The following is a 13,785-nucleotide window of genomic DNA, read 5'->3' as shown; positions in this document are numbered from 1 at the left end:
TTATATAAACAAATAACGATAGATAACACCAAGGTACAATATACCTACATACTTGTAGTAAAGTCCCACTCTGTTCCCCTACAAGTGATGTGCAGTTCGACATACAACGTGTTGGTCCCCCGGGTTGACCCACAAGTTGTGCAGTCGGGGTAGGCTTGTTAGAAAATCTCACAGATTATGGGTGGGCGGGTCATTAAGAAGCTCTTAGTAAGGTATTAATAACTCACAGGAACACTGTGCAATAGTCCATCTTCCACCTTCTCTTCCCCTCTCCTCTTTCTCTCCCTCAAACACGCACAGCAGGCTGCTTCGCTCAGGGTATCTGTGATCCGGTTTTAGACCAGGAAAATCTGTTTGACGTATGTAAGTCTCTCCGGTCATAATGTCTGGTAAAAAATATTTCCCCAAGAGAATATGTAGGCCTAAAATGATGTTCTAACAGCAAGCAACACTGAATTGTACATATGCACTTCTGTTACAACATATAAAAAAAACACTGAACCTATCAGTTGTGCGCTAATGTAAATAAATCAGCTATGCGCTTGAGACCATACCCAAGATGTAACCTTTTAAAAGATGGCTGACTACTTGCTGTCGTCTTATATTTGTAGTCTTTAAAACAGAAAACACACATTTTATATTGTGATATTTGCTGGGAATAACAAACAATATGGCCAACAGCATGCAGGTTGTTATTAGTGATGGTCATTACCAGAATCTTTCAGCTCTGGTTTGAGGGTCAGGTTCGAGTGATTGATTAATGCATGTGTTTGCAGGTCAGGCGAGGTGGGTTTGTGCGGATTTAAAAAGAAATAAAACCTGACCCCCTCATCACAAGCTCCTGCTTTAGAGTCCAGTCATGGGTCAACATGAAAACATCTGGACTTGGTTCTAGATTTCAGCACATATGGATGGATCAGCATATGTGTGAAGGTGGTGACAGTTTGTTTCTTTATTCATTTTTATTAGAATATTGCACAACTCCACCTGCTATGGATGTTCATGTCAGGTTGAGCAATGCATTGGGTTCATCTAACAAGACTCCATCAAGAGTGTTTACTTTGAGGTCAGGAGGTGGTGGCAGAGTTGGCTGTCTATTAACCACTGTCCGGGATGCTAGACCTCAGGCATGCACATCTTTGACGGAAGTCCCCACTTGTTCCAGCAGGCGGAGGGCTGATGACGTTGGCCGAACAGCCTCACTTAGCCAAAGGCCATGCACTCTTGCTTGTACGTTAACTGCCCTCTCTGGTGCTCAAGGATGTAAAAATAGCTGTTTAGCAAGAATCCCAGTCATGTCTCGCTAACAAAGACTGATTTATACAAGTTGCGGCACTCAGCATAGAGGCGCTTTTGTCCCTCCTCTCCTTCTCCTTCTGCAGACCTCGTCACCAAGGCGGTGAGCGCCAAAACCTCTGACGCTCTTGACACTCTCCTCTTAGAACAGCCTTTGTTCAGCATTAGTCCTATGGTCCTGATAGTGGGTCTTAGGGAAGCACTGCGGTCTACAAGATTGCGTATTTGTTTACTGCATTTGTGTCAGATTGCAGTGTCATGGAAATATTTAATATTTTTGTTGCTTTTCTGCGTCAGCAAATACAGTTATTTAATATTCAGGAATTTGCTCAAATTTTTGGAAATGTCACATGCACTTTGAAATTCATTCTTTGTTTTTTGTGTCCCTACACCCTCTTTATGTCCAAACATGACGCATGATTGCCAGCCAACACAAAGAGAAAGATGGGGTGAATTTGTTTTCATGTTTGGAAATTGTTGTGTGCTAAAGTCATACATAAAAAATGAGTATTCCTGTTTTGGTGTTGCTGTAGTGTAACCTTTTACTGACTCATCCTCAGTCATGACACATCTCGAAGTCCTTTATGCATACTGACTCTTGAAGAGCCACTTGTTCAGGTACATGACCGGCCTAAATGTTTACAACTGAAGCCATTTTAACACTGTGAACTGAAGCTATCGAGCAAATCAAACAAGATTAAAATGCCCTCTGATATAGCATTAAGTTATGAGTTTCAAGTATATTTTTTTCCACTGGAACGCTGAGTAAGATCACAGCACTTGATGCTTCATTTACATTTTTCTCGCCTTGCTCTAAGCATCCTTATTCCTTCTAACAAGCTCTGCCCTGAAGAGTACGCAGATAAATACTGACACACTGGTTACTGTTGTATGTTTAATTTCCTGCTTCAGAAGGAGAGACTTTGTAAGCGTCAGGTTTTTTTTTTTTCCTTCATCTCAACGGACTGTAAAAGGTGGTCTGTCCTCTGTGTGGCCATAAGATGTAGTCTGGTGGTGATTTCTGGCAGATTAAACAATACTAATTTGTTCTGTTATCACCAAAATCCTGACCTTCTCTCCCTCGTGCTCACCCTGCGCCCTGTCTCTCCCTCGCTCTTTCCCTTGCGCTGTGTTTTTCTGAGGAACAAACAGAGAAGCTGTCCCAGTCAGGATGAGTCAGTGCAGCTGGGGTGCAGGTCATTTACCCACAGCCCACTCAGACGGGACAGATGGCCCGGCCACTCGCATGCTGCTAAGTGCTAACTATGCACCCAGACTCTGTGAGCTAAGCTAATGCTAATACAGTGGGTGAACTGGACAAAGCTCAGCTAACCCTAGCAACGTACTGTTGTATGTAGTGATGAACACTGCACCAGGGCCTCTGGTTTTGAGTGCATTGTGCTGCTGATCCCTGCTGATTACGTACGTAACATATTGTGTTTAATATGCAGACCAAATTAATTTTGTGGATACTGAAGTTCTGCTGAATATGATTATTGTATGGATTGTGTACAGAGATATTTGCTGTATTCAAATCACATGTTGTGCACTACACATCTAATTACTGTACCATCATTGAACATACTTTTGTGTACATAAACAATAGTATGTGTCTTTTCGGATGCACTGAGCTGTAACTACTACACCACTGCCTGAGAGCCTCCTTGCTGGTTGGAGATGCATAATTATGGTAACTTGTGTCAACCTCAGCTCTACTACCATCAGCAAGCATGATCAACTCTTCAGAGTTTTTGGTTTTTCAACATGTCGGTTGGTGAACTTGTTGTGTAACGTTACGTCACAGGCATCTTCGTCACCAGATAATGCTTAATTTAGCTAAATGCTAACATCAACATGCTAACAAGCTTATGTTTAGCAGGTTTAATGTTTAAGTGTGTGTCATATTTCATGACATGCCACCCAAATTGTTTTTGAGATATTTCAGTCTGGCTCAAAGTGGCGGAGTTACCGACCGACATTCCTGGAGCCACACCACTAGCATGGCTAACAAAAAGCCAGAATCATGTTGTATCCAACAAAGCTCAATAATTATGTAATAAATGTCATCCATATGTAATTGTATCCCTACTGCAATACTTCATATAGTGTTTCCCAAGTTGCACGTCAGGCAGCAGACTTATGACCAAAGTCATTTGCCTGTAGAGACATATTTGTGGCTTATTGACATTATAGAGCTGCCTTGCTCGCTGTCTTTTGTTATGAATGTTGTTGTCAATATCACATTGCATTGTGGGATATCAATGCCAGTATAGTGTCCAGTGTTTGCATACCATGATATTTCAGGAAATAGTGTGCAGTTTTGGAATTATTTGCTTAATTTGTAAGGACTTGGACATACTAATAAATCTTAAATACTGTCTTAGCGCACTAAAAAGCATGTTGGTATGGAATTTCGGATGCAGCCATTCTTTGTTTGTACTATGGTCTGTGACTCCCCTGAGTGGCAAAATAACTAATGCAATTCTGACAGTACATCCGGACAGCCATGCACAGATTCTACTCCCAGAGAGAGCCACAGTTTTAGTTTTGTGACATGATAGATACAATTTTTTTTAGTTATTTAGCTGTTAGATTATTGTATGAGTGCATAGACCAAAAATCTTAAATACATCCTGAGGCATAGATCCTGGCCTTTCAAAAGAAGCATTGAATCCTAAGTGCCTGTGTACTATTTGCTGTGCACTTTACTAAGTCGCGCTTATCTGGTTATCTGTATGCTTTCGAGGACTAAAACTGCATGAGACTCTCCAAACTGTTGCCAACAGTTTGGAGAGTCAGATGAGGGGGGTAGTGTATTCAGTTGCCTCTTACTGCCAGAAACATCAAAGTAGATTGGAAGTGTGTTTGCTTGTTGTCTGTGCAGAAGTCTTGATTGTGTACACATGCAGCATGAGAAGTTTAAATCTATGAAGTCATAGGTCACCTAAGGTTAAGTGTAAACTTGCTTATACAGTAAATTTGAAATATTAAACCTTCACTGTGTCATGGCGAGAGTAAGTCTGAGAGTATGATGCTGAAGATGAAGTGTTGGCAATCCACTTAGTGTCCTTCAAGTGCCCTACAATTGTCTTTGCTCCATTGCATTTTATGTGCAAAGCGGGCACATGTTGTGCCTGCATTAACACTGCCAGTTGAAAAACAAATAACTCTGGTGTCATTTTTTCACATATTGTCCAGCAGGAGTGTCAAAGAAACAACACACTTGTCCATGTCCTGAAGAAACAGTCCTGTTCAATGTCCCAACTGCTGCTGCTGCTGCTGCTGCTGCTGCTGCTGCTGCTGCTGCACAAACATAGTATCCCAAAGGCCTGTCTCAGTACCATTAGAGATATGCAGGATGAGTTTAAGTATGTAGTTTAACAGCCTGTGATGATGACAGTACATTCGCATTAGCAATTAGTGCACTTAAAGGTTTTTTAGGCTGCATTAATCTGTCTAAACCATGAAGCACAATAAGCCTTTTAAGCGCAGTAAAACTGGAGTTGAGCTTGAGTGTTGTCATCAGGATGGTTCACCAACAACTAGTTTCACAAATTTAGACTAATAGATTAGATCAAACGCATGTAATAGGATACTGATTCGGCCACACACTTACTTTTAGCAGCTGCAGGCTAAAACACAGGGCTCATTGCCACTATCTTTTTGTTCATGTCTTAGTGCATTTAGAAGTCTTGCCATGTCTGTAATCATCAACATGCAGTGGTGCCATAGTGTCTGGTTCATTTCTCTACTTCTGCTAGTATGGATTTTGGCGTGGTGAAGTACAACGTAGGACTTTTCCAAAGTCTATTAAGTGGGATGCTATGGCTCATTTCATTCATTTTTTACTGGCAACAGCAAAAAGACTGAAATGTTGCACAAGCAAAAGCTGTGGAGCTGTAATGGATGAGATTTGTCTTAGAATTGACAGATGACTTAAGGCATAATGCCTCTATTGATGCCAGTCAGTGTCTTGAAGGAATAGTTCAACACTTATTACTGCTCACATATTCACCTGTCTTTCTTGCCGAGAGTTAGGTAAGAGATTGATACCACAACAACTGTAAACAAATGGATGTTTTCAGAGGGGTTATTGGCAAGAATATTTCCTAGCTGGCTGCTGGCAGTAGATACAGACATGAGAGTAATATTGGCTTCTCATCAAACTTTCTTCAAGAAAGTGAATAACTGTGTTTCCCTCATTCACTCATTATTTACTTTTCAGGCCTAGAGTCACTGCTTTGATCTGAATCAGGGACTAATTTTGTTACAAAGTTGCATAATTGCCTAGAGTTTGTTTGGGTTCTCGTGGCAGCCTTTACAAGTGAACCAGATAAAATGCCTTGCGCTAGAAAGCTGATCTTGATTGGTCCGAATTTCCATGCGGGAACAATCCAGGAAGTAAACAAAACATTGAAGAAGAGTACACTTTCAAGATAAATGTGACACTTTCTAATGTCACAATGGAGGGACAACTACGCAGGTTGATTTTAGCGCTGGTCATCGTGGACTATATTGCTGTCATTGTTCATTTTAGTCAAACCATACAGTTTGAAAACGAGGCGCGGCTCCAACTAGAAAACAATGTTTTGATGCACTGGATGTGCTGAATGTGCATATTAAGGCAATACAGGAGGAGGCGCACATTAATAATCCTCCAGGACTGTAACATGCTCATGTTTAACTCAAACAATGTGTCATGTGACTGCAGTTGGTTCGGAATGAGGTCGGAACACAGTCTCACCACAAACTAACTGCACCAGAGTTCGTTTTAAACAGGACCGAGACCACTTCTTCAAGAAGGTCTCGGTCCTGTTGTTTTGGTGCACACCTGAGTGTGATTGCTGTGTTCACACCTGCCCAAACGAAATGAACTTGAGTTTGAATGAACTGACCCAAACAGGGCAGGTTGACCCATTTCCATAGACTGCAGATTGGAGTAAACCTATTTCTGAGACAATGTTTGTGTCCCTGTGTAACTGCCCTGTGCTCCTGATATATATATGGGTGAATGACCCAGAGTATCATTCTGGCCAACCTTCGGACAGATATTAATCTGGATAAAGTGAGTTGTCCTCAGACTGCACTGTGTGTAGTGGTTTATTAGTAGTGGGTTACTGACCTCCTGTAGGTCAGCATGAGTGGAATTTCCAAAGTACCAGGAGCTTTAGCGTGATAACATGCTTAACAACATCACTGTCCTCAAGGGCTTTTTTATTGGATTGCATTAGATTTCACTGTGGTTCATGATATTGTGCCCACCTCCTGTAGATGCAGAGGTTTGTGCTGGATGATGCAGTTTATCTTCTCCTTTCTTTGCCATTTTATTCCAAAAACCACATCACACTGTCTGTTTCATGTACCCCCCCCCTTACACACTTTACCTTCTTCTCACTCCCACCTTTGCCTTTGTCATGCTGTAGTGATGTTGGGCCAGAAGGCCTCTGACGGCAGCGTGACTCCACTGAGATGGCATCTGCCCTCAACCCTCCCACCATTCCTTCCCCTGTCATCTTCTTAGTCAAACCCTCAATGCCCTCTCTGTCTGGCCCCCATAGGCCTTAGGACCTGGGTGGGCAAATAGAGGGTGTCTTCCTGTGTCTCACCCTATCAGAGCACACTAGGATGCTTGGAGAAAGCGGGGGAGGGGGATAGAGAGGGGTTGGCGGGGACAGCTGCCATGCTCGGGGAGCCCCCACCATCACAGTCCAGTATCGTCCCATGCCGTCCCATTCCCAACCCTGGGGCTGTGAACACTAGACTCCTACAAGCTGAAGTGGACTTTGTGACTGTTGAGTGAGCTGAATGGTTCAGAATCAGACTGTGTTAAGAATAGATGTATAAATACTGCAGTCTGGCTCAGACCAGTTGGGATTTAGCCATTTTCTTCAACACTGGCCACAATGGAATATACAAAACAAAAAGCAGGACTACATGTCTCATCGTGTTTTTTATGAGCCCTGACAGGAGGTATGTAATGGTGGACTCACTATTTGGCAAAAGTCATCTGGTCATACTGTTCCAGTGTGTGTTTGTGGCATCGGGTACAAAGTGCTCTGGTGTGGTCTGGGCTCTGTCATGTTGATAGTCAGCGTGTTTACACACACTTGAAGAGATGTGTGGACTTTCTGTGTGATTATGTCATATGTCAAATTATTCTGTTGGCACAAGCTTTTGTTTTTTGGCAAAAAAAGACAATTCTGGTGGAAATTGGTGCAGTTGATATGTTTCTTTCCGCTCAGTTCTTCTCAGTGTTGCTGACCTGGGTCAAGTCTGCTTAATCTAGTCAAGGGTAACCCGGTTAACACAGTTGGATTTCTGCGAGAGAAACCTGATTCCAACAAGTCTGACTTCAGAGCGTGCATGCATGACGAATTTCTCATGGCAAAAGCAATTCAGAGGGATGAAAGGCAGGATGATTGCTTTTAGCGGTGCATCACTGGATCTGGTATGAGTAATACCAAAGTGAAACAAATACTAAAATAAACGAGTCCATATAAATCAGTTTCCTCAGCAGAGCTGTAGATTTTTAAATTCAAACACATTCGCTCAGCAGGAAAAACTGTGTGTCGTCTCACTACAAGTGCCTGTTCTCCCACTGTGCTGTCAGTCCAAATGCTCTTTCAAAAAAAGAGAACACTTCAGGCTGCAGTGCATATCACTAATACACTTTAAATCTGACCACATTTGTCCAAAAATATGGTGGGAGGTGGAGGAGAAACCTAATTACTGACCAGCTGCATGTAAATGTGGATTTTACAGTAACTGGGTTATTGCGCTGCATGTAAATGTGTTCTCTGACTTCCTGCCTTAACCTGATTTCTTCCACTTTGCTGACGTCTTGTGTGCATGTAGAAAGTGTCTGTATGCATGTCAATGAAACACACCACTCGCACCAGGTTAGAGTGGCTCTCTGAGTGTGTGTAGCTGTGTTTGCCTGTTCATCAGGGAAGTAAAGAGCTGTGTTATGCTGTGTCTTACTCTGGGAGGTGTGTTTTCATTTGTGTATCATGCATACATTTTATTTTTATGCACGTGTCTGGTCCTGAAAGGGTGGTACAAATCAAGTGGCATAAATCGGTGCAAGTGTGCATAATTGTGCACGAGGAAAGCTGTGTGAAAGTCCACAGATGGAGAAGAGATGCTCAAGCTACCACACAGCTTGTCATCCTAGAACTACTACTGGCTGTGACCATGCTAATGTGGCAGTGCAGAGAGATGCAGATTCTCTTCAGGGCAGCTCCTGTTTGAATGGCAGATATCTGCTTTTAGCAGGTTTAGCATCCTACCACCCCAAGGGTTTTACATTTTGATTTAGACCTTAAACATTTTTTGTAAGTTTCCATTGTTTAAATTATTTTATATTATAACTTATTACCACATATTTTGAGAAGACTACATTGTGCCTGTCTTGCTTAAGGAGTTGTTGGTACATCCTCCTGTCTGTTATCTTTTAGATTATTGTCTTGCTGTACCAATTTTGTCCTATTAAATCTTTTATACTTGTATTGTTTGGGACAATAATTGCATATATCTATCTTTTGTCTTCCTTTTTGCTTGCTATATTTATCTTTTCTTTGTAGTACTCTCTGGTAATGGCTTCCTTTTTGAATAATTTATGTGATGTATATACTTGATTGGATTTGGTATTTGATTCAAGTGTTTTTCACAAAACATTCTTTCTGTTATAGCCCTTTTATAAAGGCATGTATTTATGATCTCTGGGTATAAGTGCTGTTCTTAAAGCAGTTTGATTTGTAATAGTGCATAAACTACAGGTCGCAGCCACCTATCTGATGTATGTGTTTATGCATACTACTGTATATTGCCTTGGCTGCTCTATGATATTGACTGGACTTGGGCTGTCCTGAATAGGAGGCTATGTAGGGTAATGAGGACTTAAAATAAGACGTAAAATAAGATGACAATTAGCCACTTTGTTAGCATGCAGGTTGCAGTAACATTAGCCATATAAGCTAGCAGAAAGAGTACAATGCAAGACATCTGATTTGCCAAGCTTGTTGTACATTTGTGATATACCTGTATCCTTAAGCATATCTGGCACTTGACTTGTTGGGTGTCATCTTTGCAAATTTTGAAGCTATTTCAGACGCTTGACTTTCTTGACATCTTGCTAGCACACCTATAAGCCTGTCACGTGTGGTCACAGTTTCAGTAATGCTGGACTGCTGGTGACTGATGTTAGATGAGAGAGTTGGAGTCACAAAACTATCACTGAGTTTGAAAGTACTTGTCTCAGAAAACTAATAACAATTATGCTGATGCACAATGGATATTTTTGAACTGCTATTCCTTAATTTATGGGCCGTACTGATTTGAACGTTGATTACCATGGCAATGATTGAAGCTCTGAAGCATTTGGGTCAGCCTTAGACTTGACAAAATCTAATCAAGATTATAATATTGCATTTGGAAGGTATCAGAACACTGTGTGAATATTGTGTCTGATTTCTTTCTTCAGTTTTTGATCCCACACCTGTATAAGTTTTTTCATCTCTGAACTTTAATCCCTTCAGTTTTTAAGATGAAATGTATGTGTTGTTTTCCTATTAATTTTAAAAGGAACTCCTACTCCATGACTGTTAGGCAGTTTTGTTAAACAGGTCTCTCTTGCCTCTGTCTTCAGCATGTACGTCTTACCCAGTTGTCAACAGTCTCACCCTGGGCGGGCCTGGCCTCGCTGTAACCTAAGCTCTCGGTCCCTCTGGTCCCCACAGGGTAACTTGACCCAAGATTGCTTTGTCATGTGCCAGAGAGAGAGGTTCCCTCTCCACACCCACCGTCTTTGTCTGACCAACATAACACAGACACATCAGTGTTGTTATTGCACGTTCACTTTAGCTTTTACGGTTAAATTTGGCATTTAAATGGGTCTGCCTCAAAGGATGTAGGTTTAATAGGTTTAAGCCTCACTTGGACTACATGGGTGTGTTTGTGATTATATAATACAGTCCTTTTGAACTACAGTGTGTGAAACATGTGCTGCATGTGTGAGTGCAATATGTCAGTGTGGGATGTGAACAGCGTATTCTTTTCACATGTAACAGTGTGTGTTATTTAATGTGTGATTCCTGTATGTCCGTGTGTCAGCAGATTAAAATGGAGGGGCTTTTTGGGTCTGCTTATTTCTTCATCCTGTTTGTGGAGGGAAAGGTCTGATGCTCATCATGCTGTCTCAGTCAGGGCTTGGCCCACTAACAAAGGACACCCTGTGGATGGAAAAACAGCTAAGGGATGAAAAAAAAAACAACCTCCACACCCACAGCATTGTTAATATGGTTAAAATCTTACCCCAAAACAACAACAATAAAGTGTTAGTTTGCATTCCTCACACTCTGTTGGTACGCTTCCTGATCTGTCTGATCTCAGTGGTGCTTGTTTGAGTACTGGTTTTGTCAAACTCACATTTCAAACAGCAATGGGGACGTTTCTGACATTCAATCAATCATCTGATTTGTTTTTTTTTGTTGCCAATACATACTTGTCCTAACTTAAGCAATGAAAAAGTATCAGTATTTTTTGGATGACTCTCATATTTTACAATATAATCCAGCAGTTGCTCAGAAAAGTGTTGCTAGTATTTTCTGGAGTGCTTATTTTGAGCCTTACAACAACACACTCAGCCCAACTGCCATGACTCAGCAAAATTTAAGAGTTCATGACCTTCTTGAGTCTGCATTTAAATGAATCACTGGATATGTTCTCTAAATAAAACTACAAACAGCATGAGGTGGAGCCCATAATCTGGAAACAGAGCGGTGTCAGTGTAGTGCCAAAATTAAGCTGCCTCTGGTTTCGTATTTATTTTTGAGAAGCCCGAAGAGGCTTCTCACTCCCACTGACCTTTATCTTTTAAACAACAATCTGTGATATGACTGCTATGCATGATATGTAAACAAGTTCTGAAGCTGTCTTTTCTGCCAGCTCACGGGTAAGACAGCTTTGTTTTTTGAATTGCAGTGGCACAGGGGCATTTTTGATCATATAATTGAATAATATATTACTGATATATTAAGTTATCCCAGATAAGAAGGGATGGAAGTGGTGTCTCATTGTCTGTGTCCTTGATGTACTTCAGTAAAGGATTTCATTACTAAACTGTCCTTTATTTATGTACACAGAGTGAAGTCATAAATCTCCCAGCTGCTTACGTCTTTTTTTCTCTGTCTGCTTTGCCTGAATTTAAACTCTTTTGTCTGCTTTGCGGTGCCCTTTTCTCACAGACAACAAATCCCATTTGAAAGAAAAGACCTAATTGCCTGTTACTCTTTATAGATTTGGTTATTCACCCTAATCAGGGTGCGAGACCAAACTATGTGGCTTTTGTTCTGGTTATCCCAGACACATATTTCTGGTTGCGGGCCTCTTCCCTCTGGCCCTGAGTATTCTTCAGTGAGGGCAGTGCAGCTGGTGGAGAGTGCACACAGAGACACAAGCTATGCTAGGACACATTGGCTAAACTGGGAAAAATAAAGCATTTAGACACTGCCCATGGTCACTGGGGAATGGAGCAGTCATTGTGAGAACACACATATAACCTTTGGCCTCATTTCTTTGCAGGCATGGAAGAAGCGGTGGTTTGTTCTTCGCAGTGGCCGTCTGACAGGCGACCCAGACGTGTTGGAGTACTACAAGAATGACCATACCAAGAAGCCCATCCGCGTGATTGATCTCAACTTGTGTGAGCAGGTATGGTTCATCGTTACTATCAGCCTGCAAACTGAAAAGACGTGTTCCACATTTCTGAGTTTGTGATTCATTCTCATTAATTAAGGTAAATTTTAAATAATCACGTTTTATGCCCCTTATATAATCATGACATTTCAGAGGTTAATGGTTTATAATTGATAACATTTAAGCTGCTCTTCTCCTCAGAAAGAAAAGTTAAGCTGTCACAAACCTAACAGGTGGTTCTATAAGGCGGATATTTTTAAAATCCTCAACTTTGACTTTTATGTATTTATTTGGAAAAAACTGTTGCTTATATGTATAACTGTATTGTCGTCAATGAGGCAAAAACAGCACGCTTGGAGTTTTTTAGGTAGAACTTAATTTGCTTGCCAACTAATACTTTTTTTTTAATTTTAATTGTTTGGTCAACAAAATGTAAAAAAAAATGTGGAAATGCCTGTTAAATTTTTCTAGAGGCCATGGTGATATCTTCAGATAGTTTGAACAGATATCTGCATACGAATGCTGAATCTGTATGCGACGGGACGAGATTTTAGTATTAGAAACATTCTGGTTTCTGTTTGCAGTCTGAGTATTATTGAACAGTCATGTTTGAATGGGCTAATACATTGGCTGAAATGCAATCTTTGAACCCACGGGCTACTGTTGGATGACAGTTTAGCTTTTGTTCTTGTTATTATAGTGAATATTTTTTTAATTATCTGTGTTCATATGCAAATATGTGTTTATAGAGATTATTAATATATAGTGACCGGTGCAAAAAGGAGAAAGTCTTGGCCCTGACACCTGCTGGCTACACTGGAAACGCCAAAATATTTGTCGTTGTCCCCACTGGCTAAGTCCTTGTCAGACTGATAGCTGATGGACCAACGAATCAATCAATCAACCAACTACCTATTTTAGATTGACTACTTATCCATTCATGTGGCTTTCTCTTAAATAGGTTGTAAAGAGTTAGCTTTCTATTTCTTTTTGACTGATGTCTTATTAAACTAAGATTTGTTGTCGCTTCAGGTGGACGCTGGGCTGACGTTCAACAAGAAGGACTTGGAGCACAGCTTCATATTCGACATCAAGACCATCGACCGTGTCTTCTACCTGGTGGCTGACACCGAAGAAGAGATGAATAAGTGGGTTCGCTGTATCTGCGACATCTGTGGCTTTAACCCCACCGATGACGGTAAGGACTGGCATTAGATAGTCAGCCACACATTGCTGCTGCTGCTGTAACTGTTGCTTCAACCTGTGAGTGCACAGCTGAGATTATAGGGATTAAAGTTTTACTTCATCAGAACAACATGTTTTCACTCTATACTATGTGTTGTATATTTTGTGCTTCAGTGGTCAGATATCTCAGGTAATCTGCTTTGACTTGCTTTATGCGTTTAAAGGATATTCATTTTTAGAACAAATCTGAATGAAGGTCACTAGTAGTGTACAAAGTTGTTCAATACAACTGAAATGAAGATAAGTGATGAACATCCTTGAAGACTTCAGTTCTGTTCCTTTTGTCTCTGAGGCTGGAGCCTGTGATTGCACTGCTAATATCTCACTTGCTAGATTAGGTTTGTCGTTTACTAATGTATTGCTAAAATTATAAAATACCAATGATATCAGCTGTTCATAAAAGACTGCAGTTTACAACTACAACAGTGACATTAAGGTATGCACACTAAGGAGGTGATGTGCAGCATCTGAAATCCTCACAGAAATCCATCCACTGTTAACATCACCATGTGATGTAGTGGCCTAGCACCAAGCAGATAGTGGTAAACA

At 41.0% G+C, this 13,785-nt stretch overlaps 1 protein-coding gene across 6 annotated transcripts in view; it reads left to right on the top strand.

The window, feature by feature from the left end:
• gab1 (GRB2-associated binding protein 1) overlaps positions 1-13,785 on the top strand; it is a 64,694-nt gene that overhangs the window by 29,397 nt on the left and 21,512 nt on the right. For 5 of the 6 annotated variants that reach the window (XM_050044054.1, XM_050044055.1, XM_050044053.1 and 2 more), the window contains 2 exons: positions 11,878-12,006; positions 13,024-13,189. In XM_050044054.1, the coding sequence (XP_049900011.1) occupies positions 11,878-12,006; positions 13,024-13,189 (295 nt within the window). Of the gene's footprint in view, positions 1-7,077; positions 7,267-11,877; positions 12,007-13,023; positions 13,190-13,785 lie in introns of those variants that run through there. The other variant, XM_050044057.1, reaches the window with a different exon arrangement.

This window comes from Epinephelus moara, chromosome 5 (genome assembly GCF_006386435.1).
Source record: "Epinephelus moara isolate mb chromosome 5, YSFRI_EMoa_1.0, whole genome shotgun sequence".
NCBI lineage: Eukaryota > Metazoa > Chordata > Actinopteri > Perciformes > Serranidae > Epinephelus > Epinephelus moara.
This window is presented reverse-complemented; position numbering and strand designations above follow the sequence as displayed.